Source organism: Alosa alosa, chromosome 22 (genome assembly GCF_017589495.1).
Source record: "Alosa alosa isolate M-15738 ecotype Scorff River chromosome 22, AALO_Geno_1.1, whole genome shotgun sequence".
Taxonomy (NCBI): Eukaryota; Metazoa; Chordata; class Actinopteri; order Clupeiformes; family Clupeidae; genus Alosa; species Alosa alosa.
In genome coordinates this window covers 6,556,271-6,573,875 of record NC_063210.1, presented here as the reverse complement: position 1 = coordinate 6,573,875, position 17,605 = coordinate 6,556,271, and the positions used below count along the sequence as shown (strand labels likewise).

Genomic DNA, 17,605 nt, shown 5'->3' with positions numbered 1-17,605 from the left:
ATCGCTGCTCAGCATTTACCACAATCACACGTTATAAACGACATTAAGAGCACGTCATCGCTGCTCAGCGTTTACCTCAACACAAGAGGGCACAGAATGCACAAGCAGGACCTGGTGGATTCATTAATGTCTACGCCTGTTGAATTTGAACAAGGGGGAACCCATTTGCACACGCGAAGGACTTCAGAGAGACAAGCCTTTAGACAATGAATTATGCAAACCAGCCGACCAAGGCACCCCAACAAACCTGAGCCTTGCACCTGCTTTGGTCTCGTCTGCCGCCTCTATTGGGTCTGGGTGTGATACCAGAGCACGGAATAACTGGAGAACACCTTGTTGTGGACCAGTGCCCTATTGGAGTGAAGGTAGTGGGAGTGTCTTGCTTATCAGCTGCTGTTTTATTTTCAAGGGTTCAAAAGGTTGTGGTGGATGACTGTTTTGCAAGAAAAACAAACCAAAACGCCAGTGAAACAAGTATTTTTTCCCCTAATATTCAACAGACACATTTAGACAGACAACAGTGTGTCATACAATGTCATAATGTGAATAGTTGCCTATTTCAAGTCATATAGAAAGAGCAGATTATCATGTGCATTAAGCATTATAATATTTAACATTCACATTTTAAAGGAGAAATTAAACAACATGGGAACATTTATACAAAGAAAATCCATACAAACAAAACAAAAATAAAACCTGCAGTAGCCTAAAGTGCAGTGAAAACCAGTGTAAAGCTACATCACATTAATTACAAGTAGAACTGACATAGAACATTGACAAACTTGTGGTATATGACGGTGTTTTGACATAAATAATGTATAAATCTCCTGAATGTGTCAAGATCCAGTGTCAAGATCCAGCTCATTTTTGCGGAGTTGATGGCTACGGCTAAATTCTTCACCTCAGTGATCCCAAAGTGATCTGCAGCGTAAGAATAAGGGTGTGTCTGGCACAACCCAAAACTAGACTTTGATCAAACGCATCTGGAGATAGATATCAGATCCAGCTTACGTTGATTATAACTTGCTGAGCACCATAATATTCAAGTTGCGAAATACAAGCATTTCAAAGGTCCCAATAAACACAAGCTAAACGTTCCCACGCAGCTGGACTTCCACGATCATCCCTAAAGCCAAAAAACAATTCCGAACCAAAAGAACCATGCTGTACAGATTCAAATCCTTAAGTTATATAGAAATCATCCCTAACTGACTGAGCCAAACCACTCACATGTTGCAGAACATGAGTCCAAGAACAAGCCCGTTCAGTGCCAGACGGCATCCCCGACAGTGAAAGACCAAATTCAAGTTTAAACGTGCTAGCTCGTACATGACTCCACGGATCAGAGACCCTGTATTCTACTGAGCTCTATCTAGTTTTAAAAAGTGCAATTTTACAAAGAGAGCACAGCGGAGGTTTGTTTGTTCCAAACACTTTGGAGAAGGCAGGATTACTGAGTTGATTAGGTCCATAAATAGGCACTGGTGTTAAAAGTGCAGAGGAGCATTCTTCTTTCTTTTCTTTTTTCTTTGTGGCTGACAATGGCAGTCATTGCCGCTCCCACTGTATCTGTTCAACTCAATTCCCTTAGGACTTCAGCCAAGTACTCAGTCTGATAAGACACAGTAAACGTTCTTCGCGCCCGCCGCCTCACTCGACGTGCCGAGGTTTGTCCCTGTTCTGCATTATGTCTGCCTTGGACCTCTGGATGCACTTGAAGATCTCGTGGAAGAGCACCTTGTATTCGGGCAACTGGGCGTCCTCCTCGACCCCCACGGCGACAGAGTGGGTGCTAGCCACGGCAGAGGTGTCCAGGTCCATGGTCGTGGCGGCCATGGTTGTGGTGGTGGAGGAGGCAGCGGTGCTGGCCGGAGTCTGGACGGCCTTGTTGCTCTGGACCTGCGGGCCCCCCTCGCACCTCCGCAGCAGCGCGTCGTACTTCACCTGCAGGGCGCTGTACTGGGCGTCCACCTCGTTGAGCAGCGAGATGCCGCGCTGCTTCACCACCTCCGAGCGGCCCAGGCAGGCCCGCTCATGCCTGCAGCAGCCGACGCTGACCCCGACCCCGTCCAGCCCCTCCCGCTCGCCGCCGTCGTCGTCATCCCCGCCGTGGTCGTCCTCCTCGGACACCCTCAGCTGCCTCTCGCTGCTGCAGCGCTTCAGGCTGCCCCGGCCTCCGCGCCAGCACCCGCCGCCCCTCTCAGACGATGCCGACGCCGATGGCAGCAGGAGGAAGGCGTCGGGCAGGAAGCGGCTGGCGGCCGCGTTGCGGGCCCCGTCGGCGCGCCACAGCTCTCGGAGCTCGGCCACCTCGGTCTCGGCCTCGGCCAGGCGCGCCCGGCAGCCCTCCAGCTGCGACAGCCTCGCGTCCAGCTCGCCGCACTCCCGGGCCAGGGCGTCCACCTCGCGCTCGGCCACCTCGCGCCGCAGGCGCTCCGATGCCAGCTGGGCCTGCAGCGCCTGCACGGAGCTCACTAGCGCCTCGTACTCCGCCTCGTCTTCGGGGTCGTCTTCAGCCCGGCAGAGATCTTCATCATCATCGTCAGAGAAACTGTGGGAATGCTGGCTGCAAACAACAGGCCAGATAAAGTTAGACATTGGCATTTGAGAAACAGGTTTATGTTTAATGTGAAATGTGATGCAAGTTAAATGTAAATTCTGTACTTTTAAATTTAGAATGGTACCGACTTCTACAAAAACACCATTAAGGCATCACAATCACCTACAGTATGTCCCACTATGTGTCTTAAGGCGTGAGACACGGAGACACGGACACAGGCACAGAGATAGAACAGGATGTGCCTGGACCACAATAGACCTCAAGCTGTGAGGTCAAAGCCTGTGGTACAAACTAACACGTCAAAACAGATCGACTGGTCAAGCAGGTCAGATCAGTCAAGTGAATGGACAGATCAGTGAATGCTGCGGACCTGAATGGGGCCTTGGTTAATTCTGACTGAAGTCAACCCCACCTTGCAAAGTTTAATTTCTCACAGGTAATCCATTTAACCTAGTGCCGGTTTATCCCTACAGATAGCCATTAGCCCCTCACTGTTTTGACTCGTCCATAGCCTCGATTACGGTATGTGGTTTATGAACCTATAAAGTGTGGTTTGCGTCATTTTAACTGTTTAAAAGGGGCACTTAACACTTCCATTAGCCTGAGAGAGTTGAACCCATTTGACTCTGAGGCCAGAGCTATTTTAACATCTTCGCTGGACATTGCTGAATTTAGCATATAGGATTAAAGAGATGGCTAGTCGCCATGGATTTCCTATCCAGAGGGCAGCGGATGAAAGGCTGCTGGAACATAAACACCAAAACAAGGCATGGGAACAAGGCACAAGGCATGGGAACAAGGCAGGCTGGACGTCTTGACAACTGATTTGCTTTGCCATCTTATCCTGATCGAAGTCATCCCAATCATTAAAAAGCTATATGGTTAAAACAATACATTACTTCAGTGTTTAGATGCCAATCTGTTTAAATACAAGGGTGTGTTCATGAAGAAACACTTTTCCAGTTCAGTCTTGCTCTCACCTGCCACTTCCGCGTCCTTTCCCTGATCCCAGACTCCTGGAGCTGCCTGGTCGCTGCAGCTCGGCCATCTCTGCAGTGGACACGCTCAGGCCCACCACCTGCTTCTGGAGCTCGTCCACCTGCGTCTGCAGCCCCTCGATGGTATCTGTGAGACTGGACGGGAGTTGGGGACCTGTTAGCATGGCCATGTTTTCCAACCATCCACATGAGCCTCACAGCAAAATAGGTCTCGTTGAAAGTAACAGACATTTGAGGTAAAACAAAAATATAGGAATCACATTACACCCAGCTGTGTTCATTTTATAGCATGACATCGCAAACTAGATCTCCAAAAGAAGGTTTAGCAATTAGCATGCTAACAAGTCTATTATCAGTGCCTGCAAACTGTTTTAGGTGTTGGTGTTGAGTAAGGTTTTTGCATTCCTTTTTAATAGTTAGACTGTCAGTTTTCACACAAACCTCTGACTTTTAAGCTTGTAATAGACTAAGCCTCTCCAAATTCTCATTCTCACTCGGCTCTGTCTCACCCTTGGATCTTGTGCTGGGAGGCTCGATTGTCCATCACCAGCCTGTGGTTGCTCTGCTCCAGGTCTCGCGCCATGTTGTCCAGCTGCTCATACACCTTGGCATGCTGGTCATTCACAGACCGAAGGAGGTCCACCTGCTTGGAGAGGTACTGGAGATGCAAAAGCAGGGGGGAAAGAGGGATGTAGAGAAGGAAAATTTGAGCACATGAAATGGCACATACTATTTATTAACTGTCTGCTCCTTAAAACTCGGATCAACTCTGTGTCGGTCTAGGTCCTGTGTCACTCTTGGCATCCTGCACTAAGGTAATCATGAAGGGAAAAGTCAATAACTGATTTTGATTCTTGGTTATTGTGTGTATGAGAAACCTCAATTCAACTAACTGAATTTTGAAAAATAATCTTCCAGACAACTGATTAGTTCTGAGAAACTGAATGAAACACGTGCTGGAAACTGGTAAAACAGGCATCCCAACACCATCGACCACAACAGAGCGCTGCACTAACTTGACATCTCCCACTCAATTACGCCCTCCGAGGAATGTGGAACTCCTTCAGCATAGACTCAAAGGTCAAGACATTCTCATTAGTTCAGAAGTCTGTTGGAGGTGCTAAGCGAGGCGCACATGGCAAGAGAAAGCAGCTCTTTTTTGTGAAAGTAATCAACACAGATCGTTCTGTACAATTTTGAAAGCCTTAGTCAGCTCATCAGGGGACAGGGCACTTGTTATCAATCCAAGAAAACAACATAGATAAGAGATAAACAATCTCTGCTCTAAATATTATTGTCTGCTTCAGCCAAATATATATGTCAAATATAGATACATGCCTACATCAGAAAAACTATTCGGCACAAATTTACTAGAAAACTCTCTTTCCGGTTTTGAACAAAACTATTTTCATCTGATGGGCCTTTGGAGCTGGCTGGAAACTGCCTCTCTAAATGTACATGTGTATGTGCAAATAAAACCATTAGGGCCTAGAACATAATTTCCTCATCATACCACATTTCTTTCACTTAATGCAAGCAAGTTGATACTCCAGTTTGGAATTGCAATTCATTGCAACCAAGACCAAACCCAAATGAGTATGAGTTGAGTGGCAGCTTTTACTGTTTGTAGTTCTTTCAGCAATGAAACATGGCAAGAGAGATACGCACTGTCAGTTACTGTGCTTTTGAGGACATTCCCAGTGGATTTCTCTATTTGACCTTATTAGGGATATTGAGTTCACATTACCAATTTAAATGAGCATCCTCAGTGACTGTAAGTCTGTTTTATTAACAGATTAGCTTTCAACGTGATTGTCTAGACTAATATCGCATTGAGCATCACCTAGCCTGCATAGTTTCCACATAAATGTCTGGTCTCAAATCTTTGAAAGCTCTGTGGCCAACAGTTTTTCAATAAAATTGCTCAAATAGGCAGTTAGAAGAGTAGTAGCCAGTGTGTGTGATGGAAGTGGCATCCTTTTAAAAAGGCTTTTGAGCAAAAGATTCTGTGACAAAGATTCTGCAACACTTGTTTTCAAACATGAAAAAATGGCGCACCTCAATCTCTTGCAGCTGCTCCTGGTTGGTGCCATACATCTGCTTGAGGCCCTCCTCCAGCTCCCGATTGCGATCCAGGAGAGTTTTCCCCAACTCAGCCGCCAAATGAAGATCTATATAAAACACCAGCAAAAGGACTAAGGCAAAAGGAGATCTGTATATGCAATGACTTCCGAATGACCAAACACATGCCTTTCAAGCTTGTCCTAAATATCCTAAGAGCCTTCATATTTATAAATACACCTGCTTTGAAATACAGAGGCTTACTGTCATGCTCTGCGAAACAGAAATTGCTGCCATATTAAAATGATTCATTGAGAGAGAAATCGGACTTGAGTTTAATTCCCCCAACCAGCTCCAAACATTTGCCTGTAATGACACTCCAGAGCATGTGAGCACGAGACAGAACAACTGACCGACAGATAGGCCCATGGAGTGTGTGTAACTGGAATGTCACCGCGTGATGCTTTCCATGTCTGGAGATCATCAACGTCTACATGGAAATTGTTTGTTATGCAGTGTAACATTGATCTGAATGCCATCTTCCAGTCCACGGAAACAGAGGGTGACTGTCAAGCAACATCCAGCCTACCAAACATAAGGTTTTCAGGGTCAATGTTCTCTTTCTCTTTACCTAACTTTTGCTAACATTAATGCCAACAGTAAATGAGGACATACAGGACTTTGTTTTTAAACGGTCGCAGGAGCAGACTGTTTAAAAGGTTTCTTTAAAACAAATCTTAGCCTATGCACGCCGCGCATAGAGGTTAAACTCGGGTCGTTCCTGTTTGCCTCTTTCAGCAAGATCAGCAGAATCACAGAATAGGTGACAAAACCAACGTTTTCCATTAACAAATTTCCAACGGTGATGTGGGCTTCACTGTGAGCAGCATTGTATTCGAGCAGGTGCAGCATAATAAGCCTACATTTCAATGGACTGAAATCGTCTATCTTTGATAAATCACTCATTTATCAATGACAAATGCTATTCCTATACCCTTTTTTTTTTTTTTTAGAAGTGACTGCGCTGCTGCGCTCCCACAAATCTTTGTCATGCGCGTAAAACCTAGAAAGCGTTGTACAGATTAGGCTACAAATTCGTAACACTATATCCCAACGGCTGAGAGCGCAACGGGTTTACTCGTATTAATCATTCAAAACCATTTACCATGCTCGAGATCTTGGTGGTCGAACCAAGGTTCCTCCTCTTTAATTTCGAATTCCTCCTCCACAATCATGTCTGTCAGCATCTTCTTCAACACAAAAGCTTTGTTCCTAAACTCCGGAGCCTATTCCTGCACTTGCCCCTAGAAGCAGCAAGCACATTTAGAATGGTTCTCTCGGTTATCCGCTTGGGTTTAGCTTTATCCTCAGGCCCTGCTCAAAAACCGGTTTCCGCTGTGTGAGTCTCGAAGAGCATGCTGTAGATGAGCACCGCTGTGGTGCAAGACTGCAGACAGAGAGCAAGCTCGCGGTACCCTCCCCTCTCCAACGTCCATAGATACGTGCTAGCCTATAACGTGGCAAGTTCCTCGTACCTTTGATAACGTGACGTAAGGCAAAGGATGTGTGTCGAAAAGTGATGGTCACTGGCGCCGCTTTCTGTAGCCTTTAACCTATCTAATAGGCTAGGTAATTTGGATACAATTCAGTGTAGGACTGTAGTGAGAGACTTAAGACTACCTCAACTTGATGAGAAGAAGATAATGTTATATCGAAGCCGGCCTATAAATACAGCGTAGACCTGTCCAACTTAATTTGTTAAATTCAGTTAGGCTCATTATTAGGCTACTGGTTAACCCAATTAATTGTAAGACTCCCAGCTCTTCATGGGCATTATGCTCCCTGCTGGATAAGACCTGCATTTGTTGATAGACCTACTGTAGTCTAGGCCTACTGATCTCCAAGGAGAAACTGCAATGTAGCAGTTCACAGAGAAAACACACCTAAATGAGGAAATGAATGAATGAAACACACACACACACACACTCTCTCTCTCTCTCTCTCTCTCTCTCTCACACACACACACACACACACCACAAATGCAGTGAGGTAGGCTTCTGCAGTTAGGCCTAATGTGAATTGCAGTGCTGTTTATCTTGGGGAAACAAGCCAGCTCATGCATGTTGACCATGGGGATGGACTGGTTGCACAGCCAAACTTACATGAACAGATATGCTCAAAATGTGATCATGCACACAAGCAAGTCAGGATGTAAAACACTCTGTAGGCCTAGAACACACTAGGCATATTAAAACTGTGGCATGAGATGGGCTTCTCTGTAGGCATATTGAGAAAGGGGCATAATATGGGCTTCTCTGTAGGCCTAGTGTGTTTTACATCCAGGCAAACATGTGTGTCAATGATCATAACCAATCTAGGGAAAGGGAGGAAACAAAGCATAGAGAGAACCTTAGAATTATGGGGTTTTTTATAAAAAAAAAAAGTATTTGGGGTGTGATATTATAGACTAGTTGTCTATATAGGCAACATTCTTGACATCCGTGACAAATTAACAATTGCACCAATTTATATCAGAATTAAAAAGAGTTCAGATAATACAAAATATTATACTTTTGGTGGAAAATGTTATACAAAAAACTGCTGTAAAGGTGCTTATGGAGGCCATAGGGTCCCATGCTGTCAACAAATTTGTGAAAATATCCCAGAGGCTGAACATACACAGGAATATATATATATATATATATATATATATATATATATATATATATATATATATATATATATATATATATATACCTGTCTGTCTTCAGTGTATGTTCAGCCTCTGGGATATTTTGACAGCATTGACCCTATATATATATATATATATATATATACTTGTTTGATCCTGTGAGGGAAATTTGGTCTCTGCATTTAACCCAATCGGTGAATTAGGGAAACACAAATAGCACACAGTGAACACACAGTGTTGAAAGGGTCTTTCGTTTTTATTATTATTTAATTACATAATTAAATCATTAAAACATTTGGGCTTAGGCTGTACTTTTTGAAAATTGTTGAAACTGTTCCCTCTAGTGGTAGACGATAGCAGTACAAGTTTTTCCCGCGGACACATTTTACTGTAACACGGGAAGTAGACGTGTCTTTGGTTGTGGCAGAATTTTGAAATGAGAGAGTGAGCGAGACCGCTGAACAGTTTGCAGATATGAGACGTACATGTGGTGCGTACTGAATTTGTTTTGAAATGGTCACGCAGCGGAGAGGGAACCCAAAAGTTAATGGCGCATCCGCTATAGAGAAAAAAATTAAAAGGTAACTAATTTAGCTAATCTGTTTCATTGTTTCATTTAACAGAAGTTCTACAACATACGCCACTTTGTAATGTAGGCTAATGTAGCCTTATTTTCACTTGTAGTAGTCCTAGCCTAGACTGTGGTTTCTGTTACAATGAACATTCTCCTACTTACATGTATTAAGCAAAGCAGAGACGAAGGTGCCCACATTTGTGTGCATTCTTTGCATGTAGTTTTCTTACAATCAAGGTTGTGGGTTTTGTCCATATATGTATGTCCAGTCTGTAAGGACTTCATTTTACATACATTTTGGGCAAAGAGTGAAAAAAGATCTATAATAATGTGTGTTTACATTTTGGGCGCGTCTGCTTCAAGTTTGCTGACCCTGTATGACCTGTGCTGTGGTGACTAGGGGAAATGCACAGAGACAGGCCTCTGGGTGGAAATGGACAGCTGGCTCGTTGTTGTGGTGTGCAGCTCTAGCTGTGTGCGTCGTCGCACTGGGTTGGTGGTACTTTACTCTGGACGAAGACGTCACCGAGACACTGGTCTCACGCAGAGAGCTACTTCAGCAGCCAAAGGTCTTCCTTGTGCAGTGCTCGGAGGATTATGAGAATTACAAGCGTTTCCCAGGTGATGCTCCCATGAGTGGAAAACAGCTTTGACGTCCCTCTTGTCCCATAACCTGTTTCTCTCCATCCCATTCCCAATATCTCCACCCTTCCATCTTCATTTATCCTCTTTACTTTTAAATGTTTCTCTCCTCCATGTTTGACTTGAGTAGTGCTGTGCTGGAAAATGCGCTTTATAAATACACTGTACCTCATCTTACCTTCTAATAATTTGTTTAACTCTCCTCTCATTTGTCCTCTATTGAACGTTTCGCTTGCTACTGCTGAGCTTCATTCATTCCATACTGTTCTTGTTTGCGTGAATGGATAGTTGTGCTTTTTACTCCTTGTGTGATCTGTAACAGTGACAGTAGTGTTCTCCCATATGCTCAGGCTGCACACCTCAGTCATGTGGAAGAGCGATCACCGACACTGTGGTCACCAAAGAAGAAGCGCTGACCCTCAGGCAGTAAGGACTCTCTTCTCCTTCCCTTTGTTAATAGTAGGACTTGAGTAATAATGCAGTGAAAGGGCTGTGGTTGTCTTGATTCTAAAATTCCTCTATCATCTCATAGGCTTGCTGAAAGAGGACTCTCTTTGGGTGGATCTGATGGAGGGGTAAGAGGTCATAGCCTAATGCCACACAACCATATACACAAAACACTATTGCAATTCCAACTGTAGTTCAAATGTATATTTATTTAATTCATTTATTTATTTTCTCACTTTTCTACAGGCCTCTATCCTTGACCTGCACTCAGGGGCTCTCTCCATGGGGAAGCAATTTGTTAACATCTACAAGTAAGCAGAGAACATAACAAGTTAGAATAGATGCACTCTTGTGTATTTCCATTCACTTCAATCCTGACTCTAAATGGGAAGCAGAGTGAGTGCAGAATGAGAAATACTCTTATAGCCAATCAACAGCAAGGGACAGGTGTACTATAACTGAAGCACTTAGTTTTGGTATTCATGATAAATGTATTTTTTTATGATGTACATAAAATGAATTTGTTCATGGATTGTCTCCTGTCCACTCTGATTTTAGGTATTCTGGAGATAAAATCAAAGATGTTTTTTCAAAAGAGGATTTTGAGCTCTACAGGTAAGTGCTTGAGTAATATCGGATCGGATCATGTTTCCACCATTTTACATTTGACCACCCAGCTGTACGCACAAAAATAATGAGGTCACAGTTTCATTATTTTCCCAACTAAAATGGGCGTATTCAGATGTAGCTTCTCCAGATAAAACAGCTTACATATTGATTGCCAATGTGATTGTTCCAGTGACCTTTAATCTTTATAGCTAAGGTGCTAACATGCTTGCCATAAATTTCCCACCACGTTCAATTAGTTTCAGGTAAAGGTGTGTTCCTCACCCACACATTACCACTATAAACACAATCAGATCATGTCCAGTAATGAGAACCCACACTAATGCTGTAGTGCTGTGGAGACAAGCTTACATTACTATTTACCTTTTTCAAGAGCAAAAAGAAGGGTCATGCATGTGAAAAAGCAAACAAAAAGCATGTTGGCATCTTTGTAACTAAACGCTATACAATACCAGTGGAAATGTTCCCCTTTTTATTGATGTGCAGAGACGTGCGCAGCCGCATCCAAAGGAGGATTGCTGAGACGTTTGGTGTGGACTCCTCTCACATGTACCTCACCAAGCCCACCTTCTTCTCCCGCATCAACAGCACTGAAGCCAAGACCGCTCACGATGAGTATTGGCACCCTCACATTGATAAGGTACACTTACCACCTGGTAAAACACAAAGCATGCCCCCCTTTACACGGCATGACCCACATACTATCTTTTACTGGTTTTATATATTTTATATTATAGAAAGTATCTAAAAAATAAATCCAATGTAAAAGTTAAAATGAAATGTACAAGTGAATCAAAACTTTACATATCCTTTATATTTGTGCTGTATGCTTTAAGTGTCTTTCGATGCCTCTGACAGGTGACGTATGGCTCATTTGACTACACATCATTACTGTACTTATCTGACTATGGGTCAGACTTTGGTGGTGGTCGTTTCATCTTCATGGACGCCAGTGGGAACCGAACAGTGGAACCAAGAGCAGGTGAGAGGAGTCTTTAGTCATCCGTCATCCGTCACCCAATCAAATTAGCTTTGGATAACAGGTTGATACAGCGTAGTGCTTCTTAGTGCATGTTTGATGACGTCCACAACAATGAGGAAGCATTACCATCAACAATAAGTATTAACCTAGCAGATACTATCAGATACTGCCTTCTACTTTACTCAACCATCCAACTCTTGTCTCCCATCTGGGCCAACCTCCCCACCTCACCAGGACGGGTGTCCTTCTTCTCGTCTGGCTCGGAGAACCTGCACCGCGTGGAGAAGGTGACCTGGGGCACCCGCTACGCCATCACCGTGTCCTTCACCTGCGACCCTGACCATGCCATAGACAACCCCACCCTCCCTTAGGGCTGCGCTGCTCAGGCCAGGCTAGTCAGAGCAGACCCTCATTGGCTGGCAGCACCACCGGAGCAGGGGTCACCACATGGTAACAGCACAGAAACAGAACTGGGCAGCTGACACAGGCAGCTTGAAGTTTAAAGCCTTGGCTAGACATTGCAGTTTGCTTGACTACTTTGCCTCAGTGTCAGCCTGAGTTCTGAGTTAATGCTGTGATGAATAAGCCTTTTTAAAGACATTTTTTACATTCCAGTTACTTCACATTCCTGATTTGATCCACCATCAAAATAGCTGTATTAGATCATTTCGTCTACCTACTTTCACAACTGAATTGGCACTTTAATTTATATAATTATAACCATTCTGACAGGATTTTCATATGCAAAGAATATAAAGTTATTGGCAGGTATTCACACTGAAAGATGATGTTGCCTAGTTGTGATGTGGTTTTCTTCCATTGAAAAAAAAGAATTCCTCTCCTGTGGAGAACCATTTTTAGGCATTTTTATCCCATAGGATGGTGACCGGTCTTTTCCCCTGGGTTGTGATGCCCCTTACCCTATACCATTAAATGTTCCTAATTATGAATGTGCTCTTGTATGGATTTTATGTGGGGAAAACAAAATAAACAACAAAACATGATAGACTGTTGCAAATCCATCAAGATATTTAATTTGAAGTACTTAATGACTCATTATGTATGCTCTATTTATGACATTTTGGATATAACAACATAACAAATCTTATCAAACTTTTACATATGAAGTCCATGTCAGTGTGCACTGTAAGTATAGGCTAGGCTAAACAAGGGTACAGAGCTACAGGAGAATCATACATATATGCAGGAGAATAACCTGACCCTAGCCAGATGAATGTCGTTCCGCTTAGCTCCGCCTAGCTTCACTCACATCCTGAGTAGTGAGTGAGCTAGGCGGAGCGAAATTCATCTGGCTATTGCCAGGTTAACAGGAGAAGGCACAGAGGACCCAAAGTTTGCAAGGAGTAGGGGATGAAGAATAGGCCTACTTGAAAATTGGGAAGAGATGTAGTAGAGGTTAAATGCAAGTAAATGCAGTTTATCCACCTGAAATTTCAGAAATATAGTCACCTCACCACTTCTTACAACTGTTTATTCACCAATTGCAACTTTTAACATTCAAAATCGCACTGTATGATCCACAATATGTACACTCACAGGAACAATTTAATACCACTGATATTGTTATAAACATTGGACAATTATCCTCCCCCATCATCAAACACGTTCTTAATGTCTTTTAAAAAATCCGATACCGAATGGCGCAGTCCACCTTACAGAATTCATAGTTTACCCACCTCTTATTTTACCACTACAGCCCTGGGGAAACATGGTTTATGTTCTTCACGAAACAGGTGGCATTACCCAGCGGCGGTCACATATCATGCCAATACCTTATTGATCTCCGAATGAAATGCACATGCATCGCCAGGTAGGCTACTGCGCAGGTCCTGCCTATACCTGCGGATTCAACACAACATAAGAATAGTTATGTTTACCAGACGCCCTGAAGGGACGAAGCCTATTTCGCTTTAAGAACAACGAAGTTGAAAGTGTAGATCTCATAGCATCGTTTGATAATTTTTGTATTTGATGATCATTTACACACATTAGGCCTAGTGACTTCAAGTAAGTGTTTGTTAGTTTATCCATTTTGACAAATCGTAGGCCTATATAGCCTTCGTGAGTGCACCTGTTCGCTTACATAGCCTACAAACAGGAAACCAATCTGATTTATTGTTGCTTTGCGTTGTGTGATAGAAGCTGATAAAGCTATGGAGCTGGATAATTTGAAAAGAGAGTTAAAAGAAAAGGATAAAGTTATACACGACAAAGACGTGGCGTTGCAAGTCATAGCACATGAACTTTCCGAAACTAAGAAGGCACTCCTGGCAAAAACGCGTGAGGTGCAGGAGCTCGAAATGCTTATCAGTAACAGCAAGAAGGAAGACCCGAGACAGTCCTCTGCTGGTGAGTATAAACATCACAACAACTGTCAAAACAACCTCGTCAAGAAAATATTACTTTGTGCACACTAGTCTGAGTGTCGTAAGTAGCCTATTGACAAAAATAACTTAAATTGAGCATTCTTTGTATAGACCCGGATTCTAACCTTCCTATCAGAGAAACACGCAGTATGGGGATCCTATCTTTGAGTAGGTCTAAGTCATTAATAAAGGAATGCTACGGAGACCGGGAGGTGTTATTGCAAGATATCGAGACAATGTGCACTCATTTTTGTAAATTGTGTGCACATTTTACAAAATTAAGAGCACAATTTAATAAAATGAGCGCACTTTTTAGTAAAATGAGGTAAATCATTAAGTAGCCTATTGGCAAAATAACTTCAATTGAACATTCTTTGTCTGTGTAGACCCGGATTCTATTTCTAACCATCCTGCCAGAAAAACACGCAGTATGGGGATACCACCTTGGAGTAAGTCATACTTAATGAAGGAATGCTAAAATTAAGATACCACTGCAAATTTTCAATATGACCATCAACTCATTGGAATGTCACTCAGCAACGTAGGATGACATCAGAAAAATGTGTTTAATTAGTAGCCTAGCTTTTTTGTGTGTGTGATACTATTGTGTTTGTTCTGTTTTCATACAGTGGGGGGAGAAAGCCCCAGTGAGGCCAGTTCGGCATCTCCTGTTGTGCCTGAGCTGAGGCTGGTGCTGCTGGGGAAGAGAGCAGAGGCCAAACGGGCCGTAGCGGAGGCCATACTGGGCAGAGACATGGTTGTCATGCCGGTCAGCACCCCCACGCAAGCCCAGTGCAGTGTGAGCAGACAGGGAGAGGTTGTGGGGAGGAAGGTGACGGTGGTGGACACTCCTGACTGGTTCAGCCCTGCATTTTCTGAGAAGCTGAGACAGGATGTGCGACTGTGCATGAAGCTGTCCAACCCTGGGCCCCATGTTTTCCTCCTCGTCATTCGTGTGGACACGCTTGAAGGAGAGGAGAGAAATATCCCAGATAAAATGGAGGACATTTTTGGCGAGACTTGCTGGGAACATACAGTGATCCTCTTTACAAGTACAGACAGAATGAGAGAAACAAGCGTGGAGGAGCTGATCCAGAGAGGGAACCTGGAGCTCCTGGTTGAGAGATCTGAGAACAAGTATCACCTCCTTGACTCCAAAGCATGTGGGGCAATTGAATCTCTACTGAGGAAGATCGAAGCAGTGGTGACTCGGAACCCTGATGGGTTTTATAGCAGTCAAATGTACCTTGAGGCTGAGGAACTGTTTAGAGAGCTACAACAGAAGAAAGAGGAGAGGGAAGAGAGGAGAAAAATAGTAGAAAAAGAGAAGGCACAACAGCTCGATAAAACTTTGCAGGACTCTTTAAGGAAGGTAGAGGAAGAAATCAGAGGACATGAAGGTGAAATTCGAGCTCTCCGTGAAAGTATGTCAGCTCTGGAGAGAAAGATAGAAGAAGAACAGGATGAGAGGAAGATTAGAGAGCTAGAAGGAGAACTGAAGAGGGAGGCTGATCAGAGGGAACAACTGGAGAAAAAAATGAGTGAGCTGAAAGAGAACAGTGAAAAAGAAAGAAAGGAAATGGAAGCAAAATACAAAATGGAGATCGAGGAGCTCAGAGAGACACACAAAAGGGAGGTCAAGGTTGAAAAAGACAAACAGCTAATGAAGATAGCCCTTCATGGATTTCGCAAGTGGACTAGCTTGAGAAAACCCATAATGGAAAAACACTTGATTTCTGACAGGCAGCAATTACCCATGAAGAAAGATGTCATAGAAGGAGAGAGAGAAAGGCTCCAAAAACAGATTGAAAAAATGTGTATGGATATAACCAATCTAAGTCAGGCTCTCATGAAGGTTCGCAATTCAGCAGAGATACATGTCAAGACAGAGGAATAGAAGCAGTAATAAAGTGCTTGTCCTGCCTTAATGGCTCTTGCTAGCTGCTCTTTCTATCTTACAGCTGCAGAATTACTTATTACTTATTTGACTGTTGGTTAATCACATATGAAACTCCAGCCATGCAGCATGCATTTTGCTGTGTGTGTGTGTGTGTGTGTGTGCTTGCCCACAGTCGCATGTCTGACCTTTTCATTATTAGAACATTTTAATTCTTACTGTTTCACCATATTCTAGCATTGGAATTTCTATTTGATAGACTTTAAAATTAGCCTGGGAATACCGATATGAACTTTTGGCAAATTTGGGATTTGCTCTGCCCATTTCCAATGTCCCTAAAACAAGGGGCATGCAAATACAATCGCTAATCTGGCATAGACTGTATATTAGACATAGAAAATGTATTTCTTTGGAATTGAGTAAAGAACTGCATTTAAAACCTTCATTTACAAGATTGCTACACCTCTGAAACGATTTGGTAAGAGTTTAATGTAAGTGTAATTTCACTGCTAGTTACACCCAAGCTGGGAATTGTAAGTCAATGAACCTTTTCCAGACCCACTCTCAGTTGAAGAGGGTCTGGTGTCAATGAGGCTAATAATATGGTTTTATGGAATACTTTACTTTTGCATTGATCACTTGTATTTTTAAAGAACTGTATTTACTTTCTTCTAAAAGGTGTCAGCCAGAAATGTCATTAAAGCTGCAGTTGGCAAGTCTGACAGATTAAGGGGACTTGGCCAACATTTTGAATGTTTACAACTCTCATGCCCCTCCCCCACTACCACCGAGCACCTTCTCATCGAGTTTGTGCTCGTCAGTGCGCACCAGACTGCACCAGACTGTGATTGACAGTCAGATCTCACACAGCCCTGCTTTGTTTGGACCAGAAGAGCCGGGAGCTGTGGATTTTTGCAAAACAAATAACAGGCTCTAGGGGGTAGGTGCAGGTTTTTTTCTAAAACCGGCTGATTTATGTTGTTCTGTCGGAGCATAGTGTCGGAGCATAGTTTCAGTGATCAAAAACATTTTGCCAACTGCAGCTTTAATACCAATAGTTGCACTCATGGTGCATTGCAGCTTAACCTGTGTTTTAAGTTATAAGTGTAATATTTAAAGACCCCTATGTATAGCATTAATGACATTAGTCTAATGGTTTGTTGATTAGGTAACACTTCACTCTCTTGAGTGGCAAGGGCACCGCCCTCAGCTGAATATTCTATAAGAAGTTATTAAAATAAAAAGTAATCTATTTTAAAACATGCCTGCTATAATTCTTATTCCTGTCTCTCAGACTCCTGCTGCTCCTATAGACTATCTGCTGTTAACAACATGTGATCATAGTTTGCTACCAACTGGTTTACTGTTCCCCAGGAAAGGACATTTTCCATTTTAAATTCCATTTTGGTAGTAGTGAGCACAGATAAAAGAACCATGAAATTGTACTCAAAGACTCCTTGTACTCTATGCAAGGAACATCAAGAGGATTCAATTATTTTACAACAGCTTCATATGTTCATGAAAGGGGGCAGCCGTGGCCTACTGGTTAGCGCTTTGGACTTGTTACCGGAGGGTTGCCGGTTTGAACCCCGACCAGTAGGCACGGGCCTTGAGCAAGGCACCTAACCCCTCACTTCTCCCCGAGCGCCGCCGTTGTAGCAGGCAGCTCACTGTGCCGGGATTAGTGTGTGCTTCACCTCACTGTGTGTTCACTGTGTGCCGAGTGTGTTTCACTAAT

The 17,605-nt window shown here is 43.3% G+C and overlaps 3 protein-coding genes across 3 annotated transcripts; 2 read left to right on the top strand and 1 right to left on the bottom strand.

Annotated features, from left to right (window-relative positions):
• Positions 1 to 379: 379 nt before the first annotated feature.
• On the bottom strand, positions 380 to 7,195 carry cdr2a (cerebellar degeneration-related protein 2a). The gene is made up of 5 exons (XM_048233150.1): positions 6,785 to 7,195; positions 5,617 to 5,729; positions 4,068 to 4,216; positions 3,541 to 3,693; positions 380 to 2,566 (listed from the first exon to the last, which is right to left on the bottom strand). Exons 1-5 carry the CDS (start codon positions 6,864 to 6,866, stop codon positions 1,651 to 1,653), a joined length of 1,413 nt encoding a protein of 470 aa, XP_048089107.1. The 5' UTR covers positions 6,867 to 7,195; the 3' UTR covers positions 380 to 1,650.
• A 1,546-nt stretch (positions 7,196 to 8,741) lies between these two features.
• Positions 8,742 to 12,533, top strand: uts2r2 (urotensin-2 receptor 2). Its single transcript, XM_048234188.1, has 9 exons — positions 8,742 to 8,892; positions 9,286 to 9,506; positions 9,878 to 9,953; positions 10,060 to 10,102; positions 10,221 to 10,285; positions 10,533 to 10,589; positions 11,088 to 11,241; positions 11,460 to 11,583; positions 11,818 to 12,533. The coding sequence occupies exons 1-9, from the start codon at positions 8,825 to 8,827 to the stop codon at positions 11,952 to 11,954; spliced, it is 945 nt and encodes a 314-aa protein (XP_048090145.1). The 5' UTR covers positions 8,742 to 8,824; the 3' UTR covers positions 11,955 to 12,533.
• A 620-nt stretch (positions 12,534 to 13,153) lies between these two features.
• Positions 13,154 to 16,235, top strand: LOC125288059 (GTPase IMAP family member 4-like). The gene is made up of 4 exons (XM_048234187.1): positions 13,154 to 13,611; positions 13,744 to 13,953; positions 14,357 to 14,419; positions 14,600 to 16,235. Exons 2-4 carry the CDS (start codon positions 13,758 to 13,760, stop codon positions 15,865 to 15,867), a joined length of 1,527 nt encoding a protein of 508 aa, XP_048090144.1. The 5' UTR covers positions 13,154 to 13,611; positions 13,744 to 13,757; the 3' UTR covers positions 15,868 to 16,235.
• Positions 16,236 to 17,605: the final 1,370 nt, after the last annotated feature.

Bases quoted from the DNA above. Each gene is read 5' to 3' on its own strand.
- cdr2a (XM_048233150.1), bottom strand. From the start codon at position 6,866: ATGCTGACAGACATGATTGTGGAGGAGGAATTCGAAATTAAAGAGGAG. The intron at 5,730-6,784 runs GTAAATGGTTTT...TGTTTTATATAG, and splicing joins CCACCAAGATCTCGAGCATG to ATCTTCATTTGGCGGCTGAG. The intron at 2,567-3,540 runs GTGAGAGCAAGA...TGTTGTTTGCAG, and splicing joins AAAGGACGCGGAAGTGGCAG to CCAGCATTCCCACAGTTTCT.
- uts2r2 (XM_048234188.1), top strand. From the start codon at position 8,825: ATGGTCACGCAGCGGAGAGGGAACCCAAAAGTTAATGGCGCATCCGCT. The intron at 9,954-10,059 runs GTAAGGACTCTC...ATCATCTCATAG, and splicing joins GAAGCGCTGACCCTCAGGCA to GCTTGCTGAAAGAGGACTCT. The intron at 11,584-11,817 runs GTGAGAGGAGTC...CCACCTCACCAG, and splicing joins AACAGTGGAACCAAGAGCAG to GACGGGTGTCCTTCTTCTCG.
- LOC125288059 (XM_048234187.1), top strand. From the start codon at position 13,758: ATGGAGCTGGATAATTTGAAAAGAGAGTTAAAAGAAAAGGATAAAGTT. The intron at 13,954-14,356 runs GTGAGTATAAAC...TTGTCTGTGTAG, and splicing joins CCCGAGACAGTCCTCTGCTG to ACCCGGATTCTATTTCTAAC. The intron at 14,420-14,599 runs GTAAGTCATACT...GTTTTCATACAG, and splicing joins TATGGGGATACCACCTTGGA to TGGGGGGAGAAAGCCCCAGT.